Here is a 20,300-nt window from a genome sequence, read left to right on the forward strand (position 1 = left end):
GAAAAATGAAAGTTCCTTGGAAGCCACACTCATATCTCACACCTTTCTCTTCCCAGCTCATGGCAGAGGGCCTTGTTCAGTGAAGGTACTTAAAATATTGATGACAAAGGAAAAGTCACACTTCCCTGTCCTAAAGTCTATACTAGTATAACAGCTAATATATTCACACAAAGCAGCTTGTTCGCTTGGAAAAGATTGATGTGGGATAATCACATTTTGACCTAGCTCAATGTCCTGCATATAATAATCACCCAAAACATATTTGAGTTAAAATATAATGGCACTTACATGACTGAGAGAGTACAGCCTTACATAATGCATAATCCTCAATTAAATTTTGTTATAAATTTCACTTTCAATTTCCAATTACATCGTTATGAACAAAATCTCCTAACCTAAATCAGTGTACTTGTTTCTGAAGACAAGAAATGCTTCCTGTATTAAACTTTTAAAGCACAAGTTCCGACTTCTTTGTTTGCTTATACTTCAGAGAATTTTCCAAAATATAAAATCATAGCACCTTTCACTTTACAGGGAAAGAAAAGCCTGTCTGGCACACCTGTCAGGTGTGCACTGAATCCTCAGAGAGTGAGCTATAAATGGATTTGTTCATGTGATGGCAGAACAATTCCACAAGGGGTCCCATGAGCATTTCTCAGCGTGCACATGTCACCTTATCCTGACTACAGCAAAGAATTTGTGTCTCAAATAGAAGCCATAAGAATGTTAAAAACAACAATTGATATTTTTTAAAGGAATGGAGATAACAGGACTTAAACTCCCAAAAGAATAACACTCACTTCCTGAGTCTGCATTTTATAAAATTACTAATTTTTGATAAATTTGATTTTGTTTTGGCTGTTTGTCTTCTTCAGAAACAAAACTGTGGTTTGGTTGAAACTGAAGGCTAATTTAGAAATACACCTAATCAATATACACTATCCACTAACATAAAATAATAAATAATTAATTCTCTTTTTACACAATGAAAGACAGAACAGGAAGGTGAGAATTATACTTAAGTTAACAAAGCACCCACATTTAAACATTGTGCTTATATTCTTTTTACTGAAACTAATTTTTTAAATTAGTTATAATATAATACTCTTACTTTATTATTTTTTCTTTTTTTGGTACTGGGGACTGAACCCAAGGGAGCTTTTTGACTGAGTTACATTGCCAGTCCCTTTTTATTTTTTATTTTGAGACAAGGTCTTGCTAAGTTCCTGAGGCTGGCCTTGATATTATAATCCTCCTGCTTCCGCCTCCCAAGTCATTAGGATTATAGACATGAATCACCACCTGGCAATATAATAGTATTATTAAAATAATTGAAATCTAAAGGAAAAAATCAGAAATTATCACTACACTTACACTATCAAGTACTGAATTTTTAGGAGAAAAAATGGGAACAAAGATTCCTGTAACTTGAAAGTTTTTTTGAATAGTCTAATTCCCTATGAAGGATTGCAATTAGTGTAAGCATGAACTAAATAGCAATTCCTATCAAAATTAACCCTATAAATAACCAGCTTCTCTGCCCAAACTTCCTAACCTCATGCTGGAAAATTTCCATGAACAATTATAGAGTGTTCTTGATGCAATTTGACATCAGCTATTTCTATTTCTCGAGATCCTCCTGCCTCAGTCTCCTGAGCTGTTGGGATTACAGGTGTACACCTCTGCACCCAGCTTATAATCATATCTTTGATGTCACCTAGAATCACAAGAAATCCTTCATTATAAACTGAAGTGTAACTCAGCCATGAAAGAATAAGCTACAAAATGTTTCCTTCACATAGAAAAAAAAATTGTTTTTAATGTTAAGGAGAAAAAAGGTATGGTATAAAATTATATCAAACAGAAAAACCCAACAATATTAAAATAGAGAATAAACTAAACTCTTGATAGTGGGAAGTCTACAATAGTGAACATAAGCTCTATACATACTGAGTGAACACAAAGAATAGGAAACTCTTGTGCCCAAAAAGGAAAAGTCAGTTACTATTCCTTTTTGGGCAACTGATACCACAAGGGACACTTCAGGGATGCCAAATATTTTGATTTTTCAAGGCGAGTTAAGAATCAGGGTTAGGAAGCTATTTTTTAAAAAATAAACAACATAAATTTGTTTCTCACACTTGTAAAAGCTAAGAAGTTCAAGGACAAGGTACAAATAAATTCCATGTTTGATGAGCTCCCACTTTCTAGTACATAGGTGGGACCTTCTTGCTGTGACCTGGTAGAAGGAGCTCCCTTAGGCCTCTATTATAAAGACACTAATCCCATTCATGAAAACTCCACCCTCATGACTAATCTCTTCTCCAAAGGCTCCAAATCCTAATACCATCACCTTAGGGATTAGGATTCCAATACGTGAATGAAGGAAAGGCACAACTGTTCAACTATAGCAGCTTCTAAATGTTTTTAACATTATAAACGCATTCATTTTTCTTTTCCAGAAACTGCATAGATCAAATAAAACTTGTCTTCAGGCCACACACATCCCCCAGGCAGGCAGAACTCTGGTTGAGTTGTTTTGCCATTTGTATGTTAATTAGAATTGGATTTAACTGCTAGTAGCAGAAAAAGACAAGTAGGAATTTTCTATTTTCTCCCATTGACAAAGAATTGGAAGACGGGTAGTTCTGTTAGCCAGGTGTCTCCATGAAGTTGTCAGTCAGACTCCTCTCAGCTCTCCTGTTGTCATCTCTATAGTGCAGCATCACCCTTGTGGTCCAAGTCAGAAGTCCAACCATTACATCCAGGCAACACGGAGGAGAATGGCACATCAACGTGCCAGTTCTGTTTTAATGGACTTTCTCAGAAGTTCTCCAAAACACTACCACTCGCCTTGTCAGCCAGAATTCAAGTCTCTTGGCCATACTTAGTTGCAAGAGCAGCTGAAATATTTCTATTAAGTTGTCAGACCAGTTAAAAATCTAGGATCTACTAAATAGTTGTTGAAGGCTGCCAGATGTCTTTTAAACAATTATTGATAGTCATTTTTAACCTTAACTTAATTTGGTTTTCATTAGGAAAAAAAATAATAATTCAAACAGCATTGGAATTTGCAAGGAAAGAGTTAAATAATGTCCTCTGCCAATTCTCTCCCATCCCAACTCCAAAGGTTAATAGAATATATAAATACAACTTTGAAATTTGATGTTTTATTCCTTTGTTGTGAAATATAGTGAGTATACAGAAAAGTGCATATAACATCTAGGTAGAATAAAACAAGTAATTATAAACTGCAATTCACAACCTACACATTCCCCACTCCTCTCTAAAATACCTCCACATGATCACAACCTTATCCCTTCCCCAAGGCAGCCATTATCCTGATTTGAGGAATAGTTATTTCCTTGTCTTTAAACAACAGTTTTATTATTATATTTGATCATCTTCTTATTAACTTTGGTTAATTTCAACTATGGTTCCCATACTCCCTATAGGATCTCAGCATCCTATATGGTTCCTATTCAAATTTTAGATACCTGCATATATGTTCATGAGTGAGCAGGACATAATTTTCCTTTTTTTCTACTTCCTTTGTTGGGCTTTGATATTAAGATTATGCATAAATGAATTATGGAATATTTTATACTTACACATGCTTTGGAAGAGTTTATGTAAAAATTATCTGTTCCTGGAAATTTAGCGTAATTTTCTAGTAGCTCCTCTTGGGCTTTGAAATTTTCTTTAAGGGAATATGTTTTTACTGCCCACTTTAAGATCACTGATTTAAGTTCTTTAATGTCCTAAGATTTTGGGGGGTCTGGGAATCATTTTCTAGGAAAATATCTATCAAGTACCAGGTCAGTGCTACTTTTAAATCTCCCTCTGAGATTATGGACTTCTATTTCTCCTTATTGTTTCATAACATTTTATTTATTTTTTAGGCTGTGTTCTTACATGCACATAAAATGAACTTTTTTGGTGCTGGGGAATGAACACAGGGACTCATGCACACTAAAAACACACTCCACCACTGAGCCACACACCCCCAGCCCTGATCATTTTCAGCTCTAGTAATTTTTTTTGCATTAAAGTTTATTTTGTCTGCTCTTAATAGGAGTCACCCAATACTATTTTTTGTTTTTGTTTTTTTTTAAGTATAAGGCATATCTTCTCTATCACAATAATTAAAATATTTCTTTAAAATTTCATCTTATATACATACTTTTAAACAACAGGTAATTGAATTAGTTCTTTTCCAATTTGATAATCTTTGCATAGTATATTTACATTAATGTATTTACACTTAATTATTAATGACATACGTTGGTTGCTTTCTTTTTGTCATATCTGGTATATGTGTCCTTTTCTCTTTTTGACTTCTGTTGGATTGATTCCATCATTCCATTCTTTTTTCTGTTGCAGATTACAGAGAACATTCTCACTTCCTATTATTTTATAGGTGTGGAGAAATGACCTCAGGCCATTTCAAAGAACATTTGAAATAATGCTTAATGATATCTTTACTTTCCTCCTAAAGTAGACCCTATGAACATTTTAACTCCATTTGCCTCTCCTGACATATATAGTGTGTTATTTTTATATTCAATGATCACTTAGTATAATTTTTTAAAGAGCCACAGACTTTATTATTGATGGAGATTCTTTAGAATCAGCCACATGTTTTTCATTTTCTTTACTCTTCACTCCTCCTTAATGTCTCCTTAATTTTTTATACCTGAAGGGCATCCTATGGAATTTCCTCTACTCTTGGATAACTATACTCCTTTATTTTCTGCATAATGTAATCCTATATTAATTAAAAATGTCTTTGCCTTACATATATGCTTTAAAGATAATTTGGCTGTATACAGAATTTTGTTATTTGCTTTTCAAACATGGAAGATACAATTCCACTGTTTCTCCTTTTATTTTTTGCTATTAAGAAGATGTCAGCCTACTGTAGCTCTTTTGAATTTGACTTACCTTTGTTATCTGTAACTTTTAGAATCTCTCTTTGCTTTGGTGTTCTGTAGCTTTACAATGATGTGGCAAGTTTTGGATTTCTTTGTATTTGTCCTCTTGATTTTTGTTAAATTTCTGAGATTTCTGGACTGGCATACTTGATCAGTTCTGGGAAATTCTGAATTGTTATCTCTGCACATAAACATTTTTGCCCAATTTTTGTCTCCTCTTTCTGACTTCATAAGAGCAGATGATATAGCTCCTTACATTTTCCTGTTTGTTATCTTCTTCATGTTTTCCATTATGTCTTCTCTACATACTGCACATAAAATAATTTCATCTGACTTGTATTTCAGATCCCTGATTCTCTCTTTATTTGTTATTATACCAGTTGTTGTCAAATCCATTCCTTTGTTGTTGTTTTTTTAATTTGAAGGAGTTTTTTTTTTCTGCTACTGTTCACATCTGCTAGTTCACTTTTTCATGGTTTCCTATTCTCCAAAAACTATTTTCAAGTTTGCCTTTTATTCCTTTAAACTTAAAAACATAGGTAGTCTGTAAATTTTGTCTGTTAACCATCATATATGAAACCATTTCTTCTGGTGTGTGGTCTTCTCTGCTGGCTCTGACTCAGCTGCCTTGCTGAGTGCATGGTGAGTCTGCACCACAGATAATGTCCTTCAAAGTATGGTTGCTGTGTCTCTTTGAGGTCCAATCTTAAAGTATCTTCCACCAGAGAGAGTTTGTACTTTTTCTGACAGGCAATTATGGTCCCTTTAGTGACTCTAAATTAAAGGAAGTATTTATCTGGAAAGTCCTGTACCACCCAAGTAGCAGAAAAAAAAAAAAAAAAAACTTAAAGTATGCATGATAGGTTCATTCACAGGTTCTCAAGAACAAATTATTCTACTTACTTATTTATTTGTAATAAGCCCAAAGCCCATATTTGTGGTAGAAGCAGAAGAGTTTATTTGTGGTCTAAATTTGCAATAAGAAACAAGACCTTTGACATCTCAACTAAACAGAGTTTCTAGTACACTAGCTAACTTGGGCAAATCAAATTGAGCTTGCCTTGAAACTTGAGCCCCCAAAGAACAAAACCCCAAACCTACATCAATAATAAAAACAGATCCACATGAGGAAAAAAGAATCAGAGGAAAACTATCAGAGAAGAAAAAAAAAAAGAATCAGAGAAAAACTATCATGCTGTAAACAATGAGGGTATCCACAACTGGCAAAAAGAAATCTGGAAGTAGGATGGTGACACTGAGATTGCTTCCAGATTTCTCACCATGTGATTCAGTGAATTCTTTTATTATTGAAGATGATACTATCTAATTTTTTGATGCTTTTAGTTGAAAACATCCTAACATCACTCTTTTTAACCTTTGCCAATCTAATAGTATGTCACCATTTTAATTTCTATCTTCCCAGCTATTCCTGAGGTTGCACATCATTTCAAAACTTGACCACCTCGGATTTTCTTTTCTACAAAACTTGTGTCCTTTGCTCATTTTTTCACTTAACACCCACCCATTCCCTCCTCTCCTCTGATCCTTCTCTCGTCAGTCTATCTTTTAAAATAGTTACCTATCCCCAGTTATATATGCTATAAATATTTCTATCCAATATTTAATTTATCTCTTGGTTTTATTTATGTTCTCTTTTATCATCCATTATTATTTTAGTTTTCATGTAGTCAATTTTATCTCTTTTCCTTTTATAGCAGTGAGTTTCCTGTCTTATTTAAGAACAGCTTCCATACTATAAAATCATAAAAATCTTTTTTTCTAAATTTTCCTCTGACATTTAAATTGTTTTATATGTCACAATTAGATATTTAATCAAGCTGCAATTTATTTTTGTATATGGTATGACACTGTGGTACAACCCTGTGTTCTTCCAGATGGATAGATAATTATGCCAGTATCATTTCAAAAATAAACCATCCTAGAATTTACACTTTTGCCAAGTTACACTTTAGATGTCCATAGAAATCCTTTTGGTACACATGAAAATGCTAAATAAAATACAAATGAAAAAAAATGTTTTTCTATTTTATGATTAAGCAGGTGGAAAAAATAAATGAATTGCTCAGCAGCCACAACCACAGTGCCAATGCAAAGAGGTGCATGAGCATGGATGCCATTTGCCCTGGAGGTATGTGCCAGATCCTGGGGCCAAGTGCATGGTTGACAAAGTCAGGAGATAAAGGATGGTTCCTGAAACAGTGAAGGTCAGGACAGAGATTCTTATCAATTCAGGCAAATATAAATGGTGACTCCTTGAATACAAGACAAAACAAAAGGTGTTCCACAAAGAGACAAGGTGTACCCTCCTATGTCTCAACCTTGACTTTGGGTAGAGCAGAAAAACATTTGTCTCCGAGAGTTCTTCACCACAGTTATGTACCATACTGGCAAGCTTAGAGCCAGGATTCACTCTACATGTCGGCCCCAAAGACCAAATTCTAGAATTGAATGGATTGGAGTTGGTAGCACCCCCAGACACATTTGGCAAAAACTAACAAATATCTTCTCTGAAGCAGCTAATTAAATACAGGCTCCAAAAGTTCCTTCAGATAAGGTTCTCAACAATACAAGCTCACAATGTAAAAAATAAAAAATAAATAAAATAATTTTTTAAAAATCCAAGGAAAGAAACTAGCAAGAATACGAGTCAGCAGAATCTAAAAGAGCAGAATTAAAGTCTCAGAAACTGTAGATATTGAAATTATCAGAGATTCAAAGATTTAAAAATATGAATAAAAGAGTCTGAAAGAAATAGAGGATAGAGACAAAAAGCCAAATTAATTCCAAATATGTAAAAGCAGTGAGAAAAACCGGGGGGTGGGAGACAGACTACGGGGCTCACAGACAGAACCCATGCAGGGACTAACACTGCAAACATCATCCACTGAGTGTCAGACTCTTTCACCTGTTATTATTTGTTCACCCAACCTGATTTTTCCCATAGAACATACTAATTTATGCAAATATCTCTTTTCTTTTTGAAAGGAAAATATTCTTGGATAATTAAGGGATGTATCAATTATTTCTGAAGATGATTTTTTCCCACCAGAATCGCTTCTCTCCTTATCTGAGAGGAAGCTGAGGGAGTACAATCCTGCCTGTGGTGGAACCAGGCAGGAAACAAAGCCTGGGAGTGCTACATCAGAGGGACTAGAGTCACAGTGAAGCATCCTGAGACTGCATGCAGAGCATTGATGCCATTTGCCCTGGAGGTATCTGCCAGATCCTGGAGCCAAGTGCATGGTTGACAAAATCAGGAGATAAGGATGGTTAAATAAAAGCATTTTTATTTAATGAAATAGCACTGATAGAATTGAAGAAAGCGCTTATCTGTCTTAAAATAAAAATGGAGAGGAAATTATGATAAGCTCCAGGAAACATAGAAGTTTCTCTTGTTTAACTGATTTGCATAGTCTATATTTAATTTTAAAATATTCAGTACCATATTCGTTTCATGGAAATAATAGTATATTTGTTGTTTGTAGACATAAACTTTAATTACCACTCAAATAAAGGACTGTTTTAACATAAAAACAAACTCTATTGGTGATAAGCAGTTGAACTTAGAAGATCATTTCTTTATTTACATCAAAAGTTCAGGGAAGAGGCAAGTTTTCTAATAGTATATTTCTGCCAGAACATAAAATTATTTCTATTAAATAAAATGATTAACGCCTAAAAAATTAAACCCATGTGTAGTATCAAACAAGAAGATATTTTTTTAAGGGCAAATGAATGAATTCATTGTGATCTAAATTAAATATTACTCATAATAATCTGAATTAATTTGACTTAAATTTAATCCATTTTTATATTTAAAATGAATAGTAAGAAGTTTTTTAAAGGTCATTTAAAAAGAAAATGTGTGAAATTAAAATCATAACAAAATTTCAAATAGTTTTTTTATACTAGTGAATTAAAGTAATAAATGTACTTACTCCATTTAAAACTACTACATTTTAAATATCAATTAAAGTACTGTTTCTTGAACTGTGAACAAACCTATTAGTGGGATCTGACTAGCATTTTTATTTAATGAAATAGCAAGAATCAAAGCACTGCACACATTTAAAGGTGAGTATACGTTGTGAAAATCTTGTTTCATTGTACATGTCAGGTAGGGGAAAATTAAATAGAATGCATTTCTTTCTATGTGTCATAATCAAAACCTGTATGAAAGCCACTAAGCTTTTATGAATTAGCATCAAACACTCAAGAGGATTTTCAGGAGGGCAAGGGCAAGTGCCAGCAGTTCTGCAATTGCTGAGTTACTACCGTACAAGCAGCAAGGGTTTGGGGTGGGAGAGGCATGAGCTGTATTTAAGGTAGAAATTTTGTCACAAAGAAACAAGGCAAGGATCATTGCAAACAGCATGTAAGGACAGAAGAGCTAAAACATACCAAGACTGAGAGACTGCACTTATATCAAATTGGTTATTCAGAAATGACCCCATGGTCTGGGGAAATGGATGAAAGAGCCAGGGGGGCAAGGACCCACTTGGCTTTCAGCTGGAGCCACAAAGGGACGCCCCAGATTTTGCTCAACTTCTTCTGATCACCACCGACTTTTTTCTTTTACTGATTTGCCCATGAACATGATGCTGACTCTCAAGTACTGCAGAAATATCACACAATTTGTTTTTCGGAGTTGTCTTACATATTTCACATATAGGTGATCACATCTGAAATTGACAGATCCCTACTAGGCAGAGCAGGGGATATCAATTGCTCTCTCTGATGACATAGAAACTGTGGAGCTGTTGGCACTCATTGTGTGCGTGCTCAGCCTGGAGGTTCCCAACTCTTCTTCAAACAGCTGCTATTCCTAATACAGCTAATAACCATCGATCTCTGCCTCAAAGAGAGAACAGTCCCACAGGAGATGACTGCATTGAGCACATGCTCTCCTTGTAGTTTAATGTCAGTTTACCAAAAAAATGTCATTAAACATACAAATTCTTTCTTTAAGTCAAAACATTTGAATTCAATGAAATATCATGTAGCATTTTCTTGTAGACATTAATTAGCAGCTGGACAATACATATCATCCTTATTGTAGAAAATGTTTCCTACTCAATTAATGTAATCCATAACATCAACATACTGAAGAAACAACATGTAAACCTCAATAAATTTATAAAAATGCTTGAAAAAAAATTAATCTCCATTTAAGATTTAAGAAAAACTTCACCAACTTAGAAATAACAGCAAATTCCCTCAATTGATAATAGGCATCAACACCCTATAGAAGAGACTGATGCATTCTTCATAGGACCAGGAAAAGGTAAGAACCTTAACTCTCATCACCCCTATTGATCATTATAAGAGGTCTCAGGCAATGCAAAAAATGCAAGAAAGAGAAGCAAAATGAATACAGACCAGAATGGAGATCAAAGACAACCTGTGTTCCCAGATAAGATAATTGCATATTTAGAAAATATCAAAGAATCTTTAAAACAAAAAACTACTAGGACTAATTTATTTTCTCAATCTTGCAGGATATATGGTCAATATACAAAATTAATTATTTCATATAGCAGCAATTAACATTTTGAAATTAAAATATTAAAAATACCATTCACAATAGCATCCCAAAGCTTGACAAATTCAATGAAAAAATAAATAAAATGGCAATTCACAGAGTGGGAGTAAATATTAACAATAAATATATATGATGATAACTTGTATGAGAATATGTATCAAGTTCATATGATTCAACCATAGGAAGATAAATAACCCAATTTCAATAGGCACTTGAATAGATACTTCATAAAGGAAGATACAGAAATGACTTATATACCCATAAAAATAATTCAACATCATTATTCATCAGAAAAACATGAATGAAAACCAAAATAAAATACAACTAGACAACCACATGAATGGCTAATATCAAAAGAACAGATTATACCAAGTGTTAGCAAGAGTATGGACCTAACTGAAGCTATCATACATTTCTATTGGGGATATACAAGCAATTTGAAAATTATTTATGAGATTATACTTATGAAGTTAAACATACACTTTCCATATGATGCCACAATTCTACTCAGGTTATTTTCCAAGAGAAATGAAAACATTCTCCAAAGCCTTGTAAATGAATGTTCGTAACAACTTTGTTAATAACAGTTTGCAAGTGGAAACAACCTGAATACTCACCAACACATGAATGGACTTTAAAAAATTCTTATGTACATATAATTGGTAATTACTGAGCATTTAAAAAATAAAAAAGCTACTAATACAACCAACATGGATTAATTTTGAAAACACTATGTAGAGTGAAGGAAGTCAAACCCCCTAAATGTGTTCCATAATGACTCCTTTCATGTGAAACTCTAAAAGAAAAAAAATTTAATCTACAATGATAGAAAAATATATCAGTGATCAATAGATTTACTTAAATCACCATATTTATAAACCACTATAGAATTTTCATAAACTAATTTTTAACTGAAAACATTTATTTTATACAGTAACCTAGTATCATTACCACAAATTTAAAAGTTTGCTTGCCATGAATAGAAGATAACTACGTAAACCATCAATGTTACTGCATTCTAGTTAGATATTTTGTGTTTTCTCTCTGTTTAAAAGAGAAAAGAATGAAGTATTAAAGACACACTATCTGGAAATGAGAAAGCTTGATACAAAAGTCAGGAAAACTAAGAAAATTAGAGAAGATATCATCATGTAATTAATATTATTTAGTGTTTTTTCCAAAAATTTCTAAAAATTTTTAATTAGCAAATATTAATTGTACGTATTAATGGGGTTCAGTGTGGTATTTTAATATACATTTCAGTGTGCACATATAAAATTCAATATCATATGTGTTTGCCATGCCTATTCAGCTAGAAAATTCTTAAAATCTTTTCATATACCACAACTGGTACTTGTCTCACTCTTAGGAAATACTGCTCTAAGACATTATTATCTTATATATACAACCTCAAAAATTATGCTTGGCCCCTTTCATTCCTTAAATCTACTTGCAATCTTGGTTTTTAGATTGCCCTATTCTCTCTGCCTCACATTCCATATATTTCTTTATTTGGTGGTCCTCTGAGATCTATCATGAACATTTTTCTTTGTTTATGGTTTTTTCCCCAGTTTCTCCTTGGGCCAGAGATTCATTGTTTAGATTGAGCTGAATATATAGATTAATTTGGAGAGGATACTCATATTAACAATATTGAATTTTTAAATCCACGAATGTGGAATGGTTTTTTTTTCTATTTTTTTTTTAGTTCTTCTGTACTGATCTTATCCATAACTAAGTACAAAAGATAAGGAAATATGGAGGGAAGTCCTTTCATCAGCTGTGTCAAGAGTCTCTTTAATGTGTCATCTCAATAACAAATTATACACAAGACCATGTTCTGCCAGTCAGTATGGGTACAAGACAGTACTTTGTAACAAAAGAACAAAAAACTTCCTATGTGGCTGGGAAAATTAAAGGTACTTAGAGCATCTAAAATGCAAGTCGTTCCCAGTCTAACTATGAACTCTGATTAAGTATTTACAATGAATTCTATCTGAGTCCATGTTCTACCCTTAAATTTAGTCAAAAATCAGTCTTTCTTCTTTGAAAATCCACTCAATTGAGGCATAATCTCCATATAATAAAATGCATACATATTATATTTTTCAGTTTGGTGAGTTTTTACACATACATATGACCATATAACCACCACTGCATCTCGATTATCCCAAAATGTTCTCTGTCCATCCTCACTTCCACTAGGGCTAACCTAGTTATCTATTTTCTGTCAGAGATTAGATTTGTGCTCATTGTTTCTTTCCTTTGTCTTTCTTTTATTTGTATACATATCAATGTTCCTCAATTATTTTCCTTTAGACAAATTTATAAAAACTTACATTTCATTTTAGGTCCATTACTCACTTCAAAAAAGACAATTTTTATGTGAACAAATCTTTTCAAAATGGCTATGCCAGTGTCAATGTTTTGACAGTGAGGTGCAATATTTTTTTTAAAAAATCAATGTCAACTGGACTCTAGAGAATTTTATGAGTCAAGAACAAAAAGAGAATAGTGAAGCATATTTTCTTATTTAAAAAAATAAGACAGTTTGATTTCCACTATTTATAATTTCCCAAGATTAAAAGGAAATTTGAAATGAATTTTAAAAATAATACCTCTTACCTGTTGGAAGGTGTAGTGTTATATTGTTGCAAAAATCTGTGAAGCAACATTCAGTTTTGGTAACATTGTTGGAACTATGGCAGAAGACTTGAGCATTTAACTCTGGGAGGGAGACACAGGATTTGATCACCTGTTCTTTTCCATTGGTTAGCATGACTGAGGCCCAACATGCTCCTTCTGTTTGGCAGGTAAAATTTGAAGAGTCACACAAAAGACATACACACTTCAATCCTGCAAAGAGTAAGGCAAATAGCTTTAAAATGCAAAAGAGATCATGCAAGTTCTTTAGTTTTACTTGAGAATAGAAAATCAACCTTTATAAAAATTAAAGAAGGGTTTAAATAAGCAATACTTGATAAATACATGCTCTACTTTTACAGTCTCTCAATATTGTATTTTGTTATGTAGGCTATCCAATTATCATTTACTATTGCTAGTGTTTGTGAATTTATTCAGCTGCTACTATATTTTCATTATCTGTGCTCTGAATCTTTCTGAAGCTTCATCAGTTTGTTCCTAAATCAATAGCTCCTATGAAATGCTAGGAAACAGTATCACAGCAACAGGGGAGCTGTCCAGCATCACTCACAGAACATCAAAGTATGGTTGTGGCAGCTGTGTAGCCAAACAAACCAATGTTCTGTTCACTTACCTTTCCCCCTTTAACCATTTAAGTGCATTTGCTACACACAGAACTAACAATAGAAATTTATATCTCAAAAAAATGGTTGTGATTCTCTGTATTCTATGACATTTTAACCTTATTGATGTTGTCAAAGTAGCTTTAAGGCATTGATGAGCCATTATACTTCTCCCTCTTCACTAAGAAATATATACATCTTAGAATGGGAGTCATTTGAACATAGACCATGACCTTCAGGCAATTCTTTCTAAGGCAAATCTCACCTCCATAAAGAAAAGAACATCAACAGTAGAATTTAATATATCTGTAACAATAAAACTTTCAAAAATTAGATTTTTAAAAAATTAATCTGTTCATGTCCACATATACCTCAATATTCCCTTTACACACCTCTCTCTCTCTCTCTCTCTCTCTCTCTCTCTCTCTCATGAAGTGGTACACCATTTCTTTGTTTTGATGTAAAAGATTTACCAATATGAAGTGTCTAGTGATTGTGGGGAATTTAGTCAAATTTTATCTAAGTAGATTATTCCTAAATACTACAACACTAAATAAGCTTTCTGTATTACTTTGATGAACTTTTTGGTAAATCCTAACTGCCTCTTTACAATTATCTGAATGTCCAAAATTTTTACCATGTAACCACTGTTAATGAAATTAAAGACTTTAAACTGATAATCAATCAATTTAGGGATGATTTCATATTCACAAAATATTTGGTATATAAATGATGACTTTCACTCAACTTCAAATATCAATATGGGAGCAAAATGAGTAATATTCCCATATAACTGGGATGTAAGGGAAAATAATTTATACATTAATCAGCCAAAAATTATTATTATTCTTTTTTGGTAATTTTTCTTGACTTATAAAATACCATTTAGATCATATTTTAGCAAATATTTCCTAAGGGAAACATTATAAATATGTATATTTAATATATATATATATTTTTTCCCCCCTAAGGGAAATGCAAATCCCCAAATAAAATATTTTGTACCAACATTGGATCCAGCACAACAAGCTCACTACCTTATTAATTGCAGTATTGATCAATGTAAATAAACATACTCTTTCTTCAACAGTTATATGCTATAGTAGAACTATATATTATATATTGATCTGGATCCCACAGAGCTATAGGTACAAAAGCTTGTGATTTAGAAAATGTGTTAAGGTAGTTTTCTTGCATAAATAAGAGTTCATATAGAGAGCATTCATTAACCCACTGTCTTTTGGCAGTGGAATCTCTCCAGCATTTTCCAACTCCAACCTGAAAAAGGCCTTCAAATACTGCTTATACTAGCTTTGTAATCATAGGCATTACTTGGACCCTCTGTGCCTCCATTTCATTTTATGAAAGGTAATAATAAAAATGAAATATGCATCCTTATAGTTCTGCTGTAAAGAATAAATCAGTTAATCTATGTAATGCTCTTAGCCCAATTTCTGGCCTACAGGAAAACCTATAGTGAGCATCTCTCCTATGACTGGAGAGGATAAAGCCAGTTGTCTTACACAAACAATCAAAACATATGTTTAGTCCATAAGGGAATGGCTGAATGATTTAAAATGTAGAGATCATTTTAAAAATCATGATAAAGAAATGCATTTCTCTGCTCTGCCAAGTATTAGTTGAATGTTCTTATTCTGTTGATGGTCCAGACTAGATCCTAGATGGCCACAGAGCAAGTGATGGTTGATGATAGTCTAGACAAAAAATTCAGAGAAAGAGAAAGGTTCTAGCCCTTACCTTGTCACTCAATTGCTGATTGACTCTGGAGAAACTATTTGACTGTACAGAGCCTTTGTGCCTTTCATTGGAAATGGGAAATAAACCAGAGTAGGGACAGTGCATCCAGGAATCTTAAAGTCTCATATATTACCAATATTTTCTAACTCTATAATTTACATTTATGGAAACCTGTTATTACAAAATATAGAAAACATTCAACAATTAAGATACTTCCCCTCCTTCATTGTTCTTCACCCTTATAATTTAAGGTGCTAAAGATGGGAAGAAGAGTAACTCTTGTGATACAACCTCAAATCATCTGTAACAAGATTCATTAGAGTCCTTGAATTTTCTTTTTCTAAGAGAAGCTGAGCCAGAAAATCAAGGCAAGTAACCAAGGAATATGGATCCACTCTCTAAAGACAACCCTGAAGTACTCAACAACTAATCATGTGCTAGTTCATGTACATTCAGCATGGCATATAATTCCCAGTGAAGCTATGGGAGTTGTCACTATCACTATTTGATAGATACTGAATGAGGCTCAAAAAGATCAAGTGATCATCTTAATCGAACAGTCTCTAGACTACACAAGCAACACTATTTCTATCCCATCAAAGCTGCGATTTTCTAAAAAAAAAAATTCTCCCAGCCCAGTAGTTTCTAGCAACTGTGAATAAAATATAATTGTTATACAATAGAAAGAAATTAATATTTAATTAATAATTGATAACTGACTTTTTATCTGTATTGTTTCAATAAACTTTTAAAAAACTGTTCCTATTTTTAAACAAATTCAACCTGTCCATTTTCTGGTGAGACATATGGTTAAATAAAAGTCAGTAGCATGTGACTTGCATCTAGAATAAGTAATCTTAACTTTCAGCTTATCTAAATTTTGTATTAAGTAAATATCTAAATACCTGTCCTGATACTTTCTCTTCCAAGCACTAACTGGTTCTTATAAAAATATTACATAACAGTTCTTATCAAGGAGTAATGTGGATACTCACTGAATGTTTAATAGGTGTTAAAAATTTCCTTCAGCTTAAAGTAAAAGTTACCATCCAGAAAAATATAGACCTAGGTAATAGAGTTAAGACAGAAAATGACAGCTTACTTTAAATCTTGCACAATGGAAAACACTGACAAAATTGAGGATTTGTTAATGATAATGGCTTTCAACATCTGCTAAATGTTCCTATTCATTCCAGGTCAATTAGCAGTACTATTGCATGGACAGAGAACAAACAGAAAACCAAACGGGGCCTATGATCTATAAGTAACATATGACATATTTAGGCTCTCATTTTTCATTTTCCACTAGTCCACTATGTAGTCACATTTGACACATAACTACTTAAACTATCCTCAAAAATTCCATGTTGTATTAAAATTTAAGTGGCCTTGACAATGAGACTTTTGCTTTCATATTGTTTTTTAGAAATCTGATATTAATTGAGTCAATTATATTAGAATATTCCATGACAGGATAAATCTGGTTGTTAGCAGACAGTTGTCCTGCCTTATTATTCTTTATTTTATACTTTCTCATTACAATGTACTTGAGTCATATGGAAAGGGATAGCAAATGAGGTTGAAGAAGAGGCAATTACCCATAATAAAGAGGTCTATTAGATTTTTCCCCACAAGGAAGATTGCACTTTTCTTGTGTCTACTCCCACCCCTTTAATTATCTCCCTTTCACTCCCTCTTTGCCAATTAGTCTGTAAAAGCCAAGACATCTGTTACCCACAAGACATCTGTTACCCACATCCACCAAAAGATGTACACATTCCCAATCAACCAGAAAATAAATTTTCATCCATATTTACAGTGGATGGCTAGCACACCCTGGTGTACAGAGTAATATCCATCAGACAACAATAAAGAACCAAATTTATCAATTTGCACTTATGCCCTATTCTTCTTTAAAAGCCAAATATTTCTTTGACAAATAGTTGTTTTTTTGAATTAGATATTATTTTTAATAAGTTGGCTTTATATTACTTGTTTCCCATATTTTGAGGCTATGTGCTAAAATATCTATTGGCCAAGGCTTAATGTCAACCTCTAATATATATCCTTTCCTCTTTTTCAGACATTATTCTATTCAGTTTTTCTAATTTATGACCAGAGTATCAAACACAATATAGAGTTGTTGTTTTCTTTTTTCAACTGAAAAAGTGTCTCAGATCCTTCTGAATATGTGATCTTTCCATCATTTGCAGGCTTCTGAGCTTGCAAAGGGAACAATTCAAGTTCATCCATGTTCTAAATCTGAAAAGTATGACCATAGCAAAGAAGCCAGGGCAACTAGTACAGTGCACCTAAAGGAAACCAGACAGTCAAACAAACCAGACAAATGTCTGTCTTCCCTTTCTAATCCTTGCTAAAGTTTTTAATTTCATGCCATGTGGTCATTTCAAAGCACATGCCTTTCTTAATTGTAAGGAAAAATAGAAGAGGGGAAGAAAAAAAATTATTATTAAATATGGGCAATACAAACACAAATTTTTTTGCCAAATGGACTTTGAATAAAGTTTCAGATTATAGAAATTCTATTTGCCAGACTGTATCCAAGAAATGTTAGAACTTCCAAAATACGGCAAAGGAAATTTCTCCTTTGTGCAAAGTGAAACTTTGTTCAAGAAGGGCTCATTCTCATAGCTAAGAGTGCCTGGAACCACCATACCAGAAGGTATTCTGCCCAGGAGAAGTGCTTCAACTTCCAGCTTTGGGGCTCAACACTTTGTGAGTTATAATATTAACCACGTGGAACTTCCTCAGTCTAAAGGCAGCACTGAACAAACCAGAGCATTCAGCTCATCTCTGCCACAACTACCTAAGAAGACAAATTTCTCAGTATCCCCAGACCTTGAGATTTCTAAAGACCCCTCCAGTTTTGTTGTCCTTGGTTGCTCTGAACTTGTGACATCCTTCTCAATATAAGTAACTTAAGGACAGAGTTAAAATTAGCTATAATGATGGTTTTGTTTGTTTACTTATGAACTCAGAATTGTAACTAAATACAGACATTATGGCATAATGTCATAAAGCTTTTACTCCGATTTTAAAAAATTTTAATGGAGAGAAATAACCAGTTGAATACTTTTTAATATCAGCCTGGCTATGATCTGAAAGATTCACTTTTTAAAGGCCTTTTTCAAAATTACTATTGTAACGTTATTCCCTCAGCTCCTACAGCCTGGTAGGATTCCATGTAGAGATGTAACCTAATCTAAAATAGGTTGTGGCAAAATTATTTGCCTATGTTCCATTAAAATATCCCTTTCAGAGGATGAAAATGTGGCAGAACCATGAGACAGGGAGATGACAGTCTTCTCCTTTCTACCTGTGGAATTTGAAGCTCAGTGGGCTGGGAAGTGTGGCAGTTGGATAGTACTGCCTTGGGGCACAATGCAGAGAAATCTAAATCTATTTTTGCCTAGAAAGGACACATACTTCCTGGAGTCCCTTGTCCAAATATAGTCCTTGTGGTCACATAATGGAGAAAAGAACCCTATTTGGGATCTCCCGCTGAAAGCACCACAGAAAGAGTGTTCCTATTCAGAGGGCACATTTCCTCTGCCACCATGTGATTCTTAGTTTATCTGAGAGTTTATTTTCTTACACTGACAGCCTAAATGTTCCCTCAGTCTTGGGCATTGACATTTATTGTCTTCTACTTAGGAGAATAGCAATGCTCAATGGATTCCAATGGCATTTAGAATAAAGCAAAAATCCACCATTGTTAATATGACTGAATAGGCCAACAGTTGGAGTTCTTCCCATCCTTGAATCTCATCTCTTAAGACTCAGCCCTCCAGACCACCTATCTTCTTTCCACAGCTCTAATAGAACAACTTCTTTTCTACCTCTGCCTTTCCTGTAGTGCCCTTTACCTGTAACATTTGTTCCTTCTAATTCTCAGTTCAAATGTCTTCAATTCAGAGAAACTTTCCCTGATTCTCCTTGATCAAGTATCTTGATCAAATATCTTCATTCTTCTGGTATTATCATAATCTATAATTAGTCTATTTCTTGCATTAGCCCCACTAAAATGAAAACTTCATGAAGGCAGGGACCTTCTCCAGTTTTGTCTACCATCATATCCCCAACACCTAGAAGGTCTGGTTCCATAACTAGACTAGATGTCTTTGTTTTATTTTGTTTAAATTTTATGATGCATATAGTTATGCATAATAATGGGATTCATTGTGAGAAATTCACATATGCACATAATATCCTTTGGTTGACTTCATTCTCTTGTACCTCCCCTTTTCCTCTTCTCCTCCTTCCCCTTCAAGTCCCCTTTGTCTACTGGACTCCTATTTTTGTGAGATCCCTTTTATTCCTTTTTTATCTCTACTTCTAAATATGAAAAAAAATGATCCTTGACTTTCTGAGTCTGGCTTATTTCACTTAGCATAATATTCTTTAGTTCCATCCATTTACCAGCAAATGCCATGATTTCATTCTTTTTTTATGTACAAGTAGAACTCCATGGTGAATATATTCCACATTGTCTTTGTCCATTCATCTGTTGACACTTAGACTGGTTCCATAACTTGACTATTGTGAATGTGCTGCTATTTACTTTGGCATTCAATGTAGTATGCTGATTTTTGTTCTCTGTATAAATACCAAGGAGAGAAATATCAGGGTCATATGGTGGTTTCACTCCTAATCTTATAAATCATCTCCATACTGATTTCCATAGTGGTTGTACCAAATTGTAGTCCTACATACAATATGTAAGTGTGCCTTTTCTGGGTATCCTCACCAGTATTTTTT

At 33.5% G+C, this 20,300-nt stretch overlaps 1 protein-coding gene across 3 annotated transcripts in view; it reads right to left on the reverse strand.

The window, feature by feature from the left end:
- Acvr1c (activin A receptor type 1C) overlaps positions 1 to 20,300 on the reverse strand; it is a 72,677-nt gene that overhangs the window by 30,652 nt on the left and 21,725 nt on the right. For all 3 annotated transcript variants that reach the window (XM_048812295.1, XM_048812296.1, XM_015479198.2), the window contains exon 2: positions 13,123 to 13,353. In XM_048812295.1, the coding sequence (XP_048668252.1) occupies positions 13,123 to 13,353 (231 nt within the window). The remainder of the gene's footprint in view (positions 1 to 13,122; positions 13,354 to 20,300) is intronic.

The sequence above is a fragment of the Marmota marmota genome, unplaced genomic scaffold (genome assembly GCF_001458135.2).
Source record: "Marmota marmota marmota unplaced genomic scaffold, marMar, whole genome shotgun sequence".
Classification (NCBI taxonomy): Eukaryota; Metazoa; Chordata; class Mammalia; order Rodentia; family Sciuridae; genus Marmota; species Marmota marmota.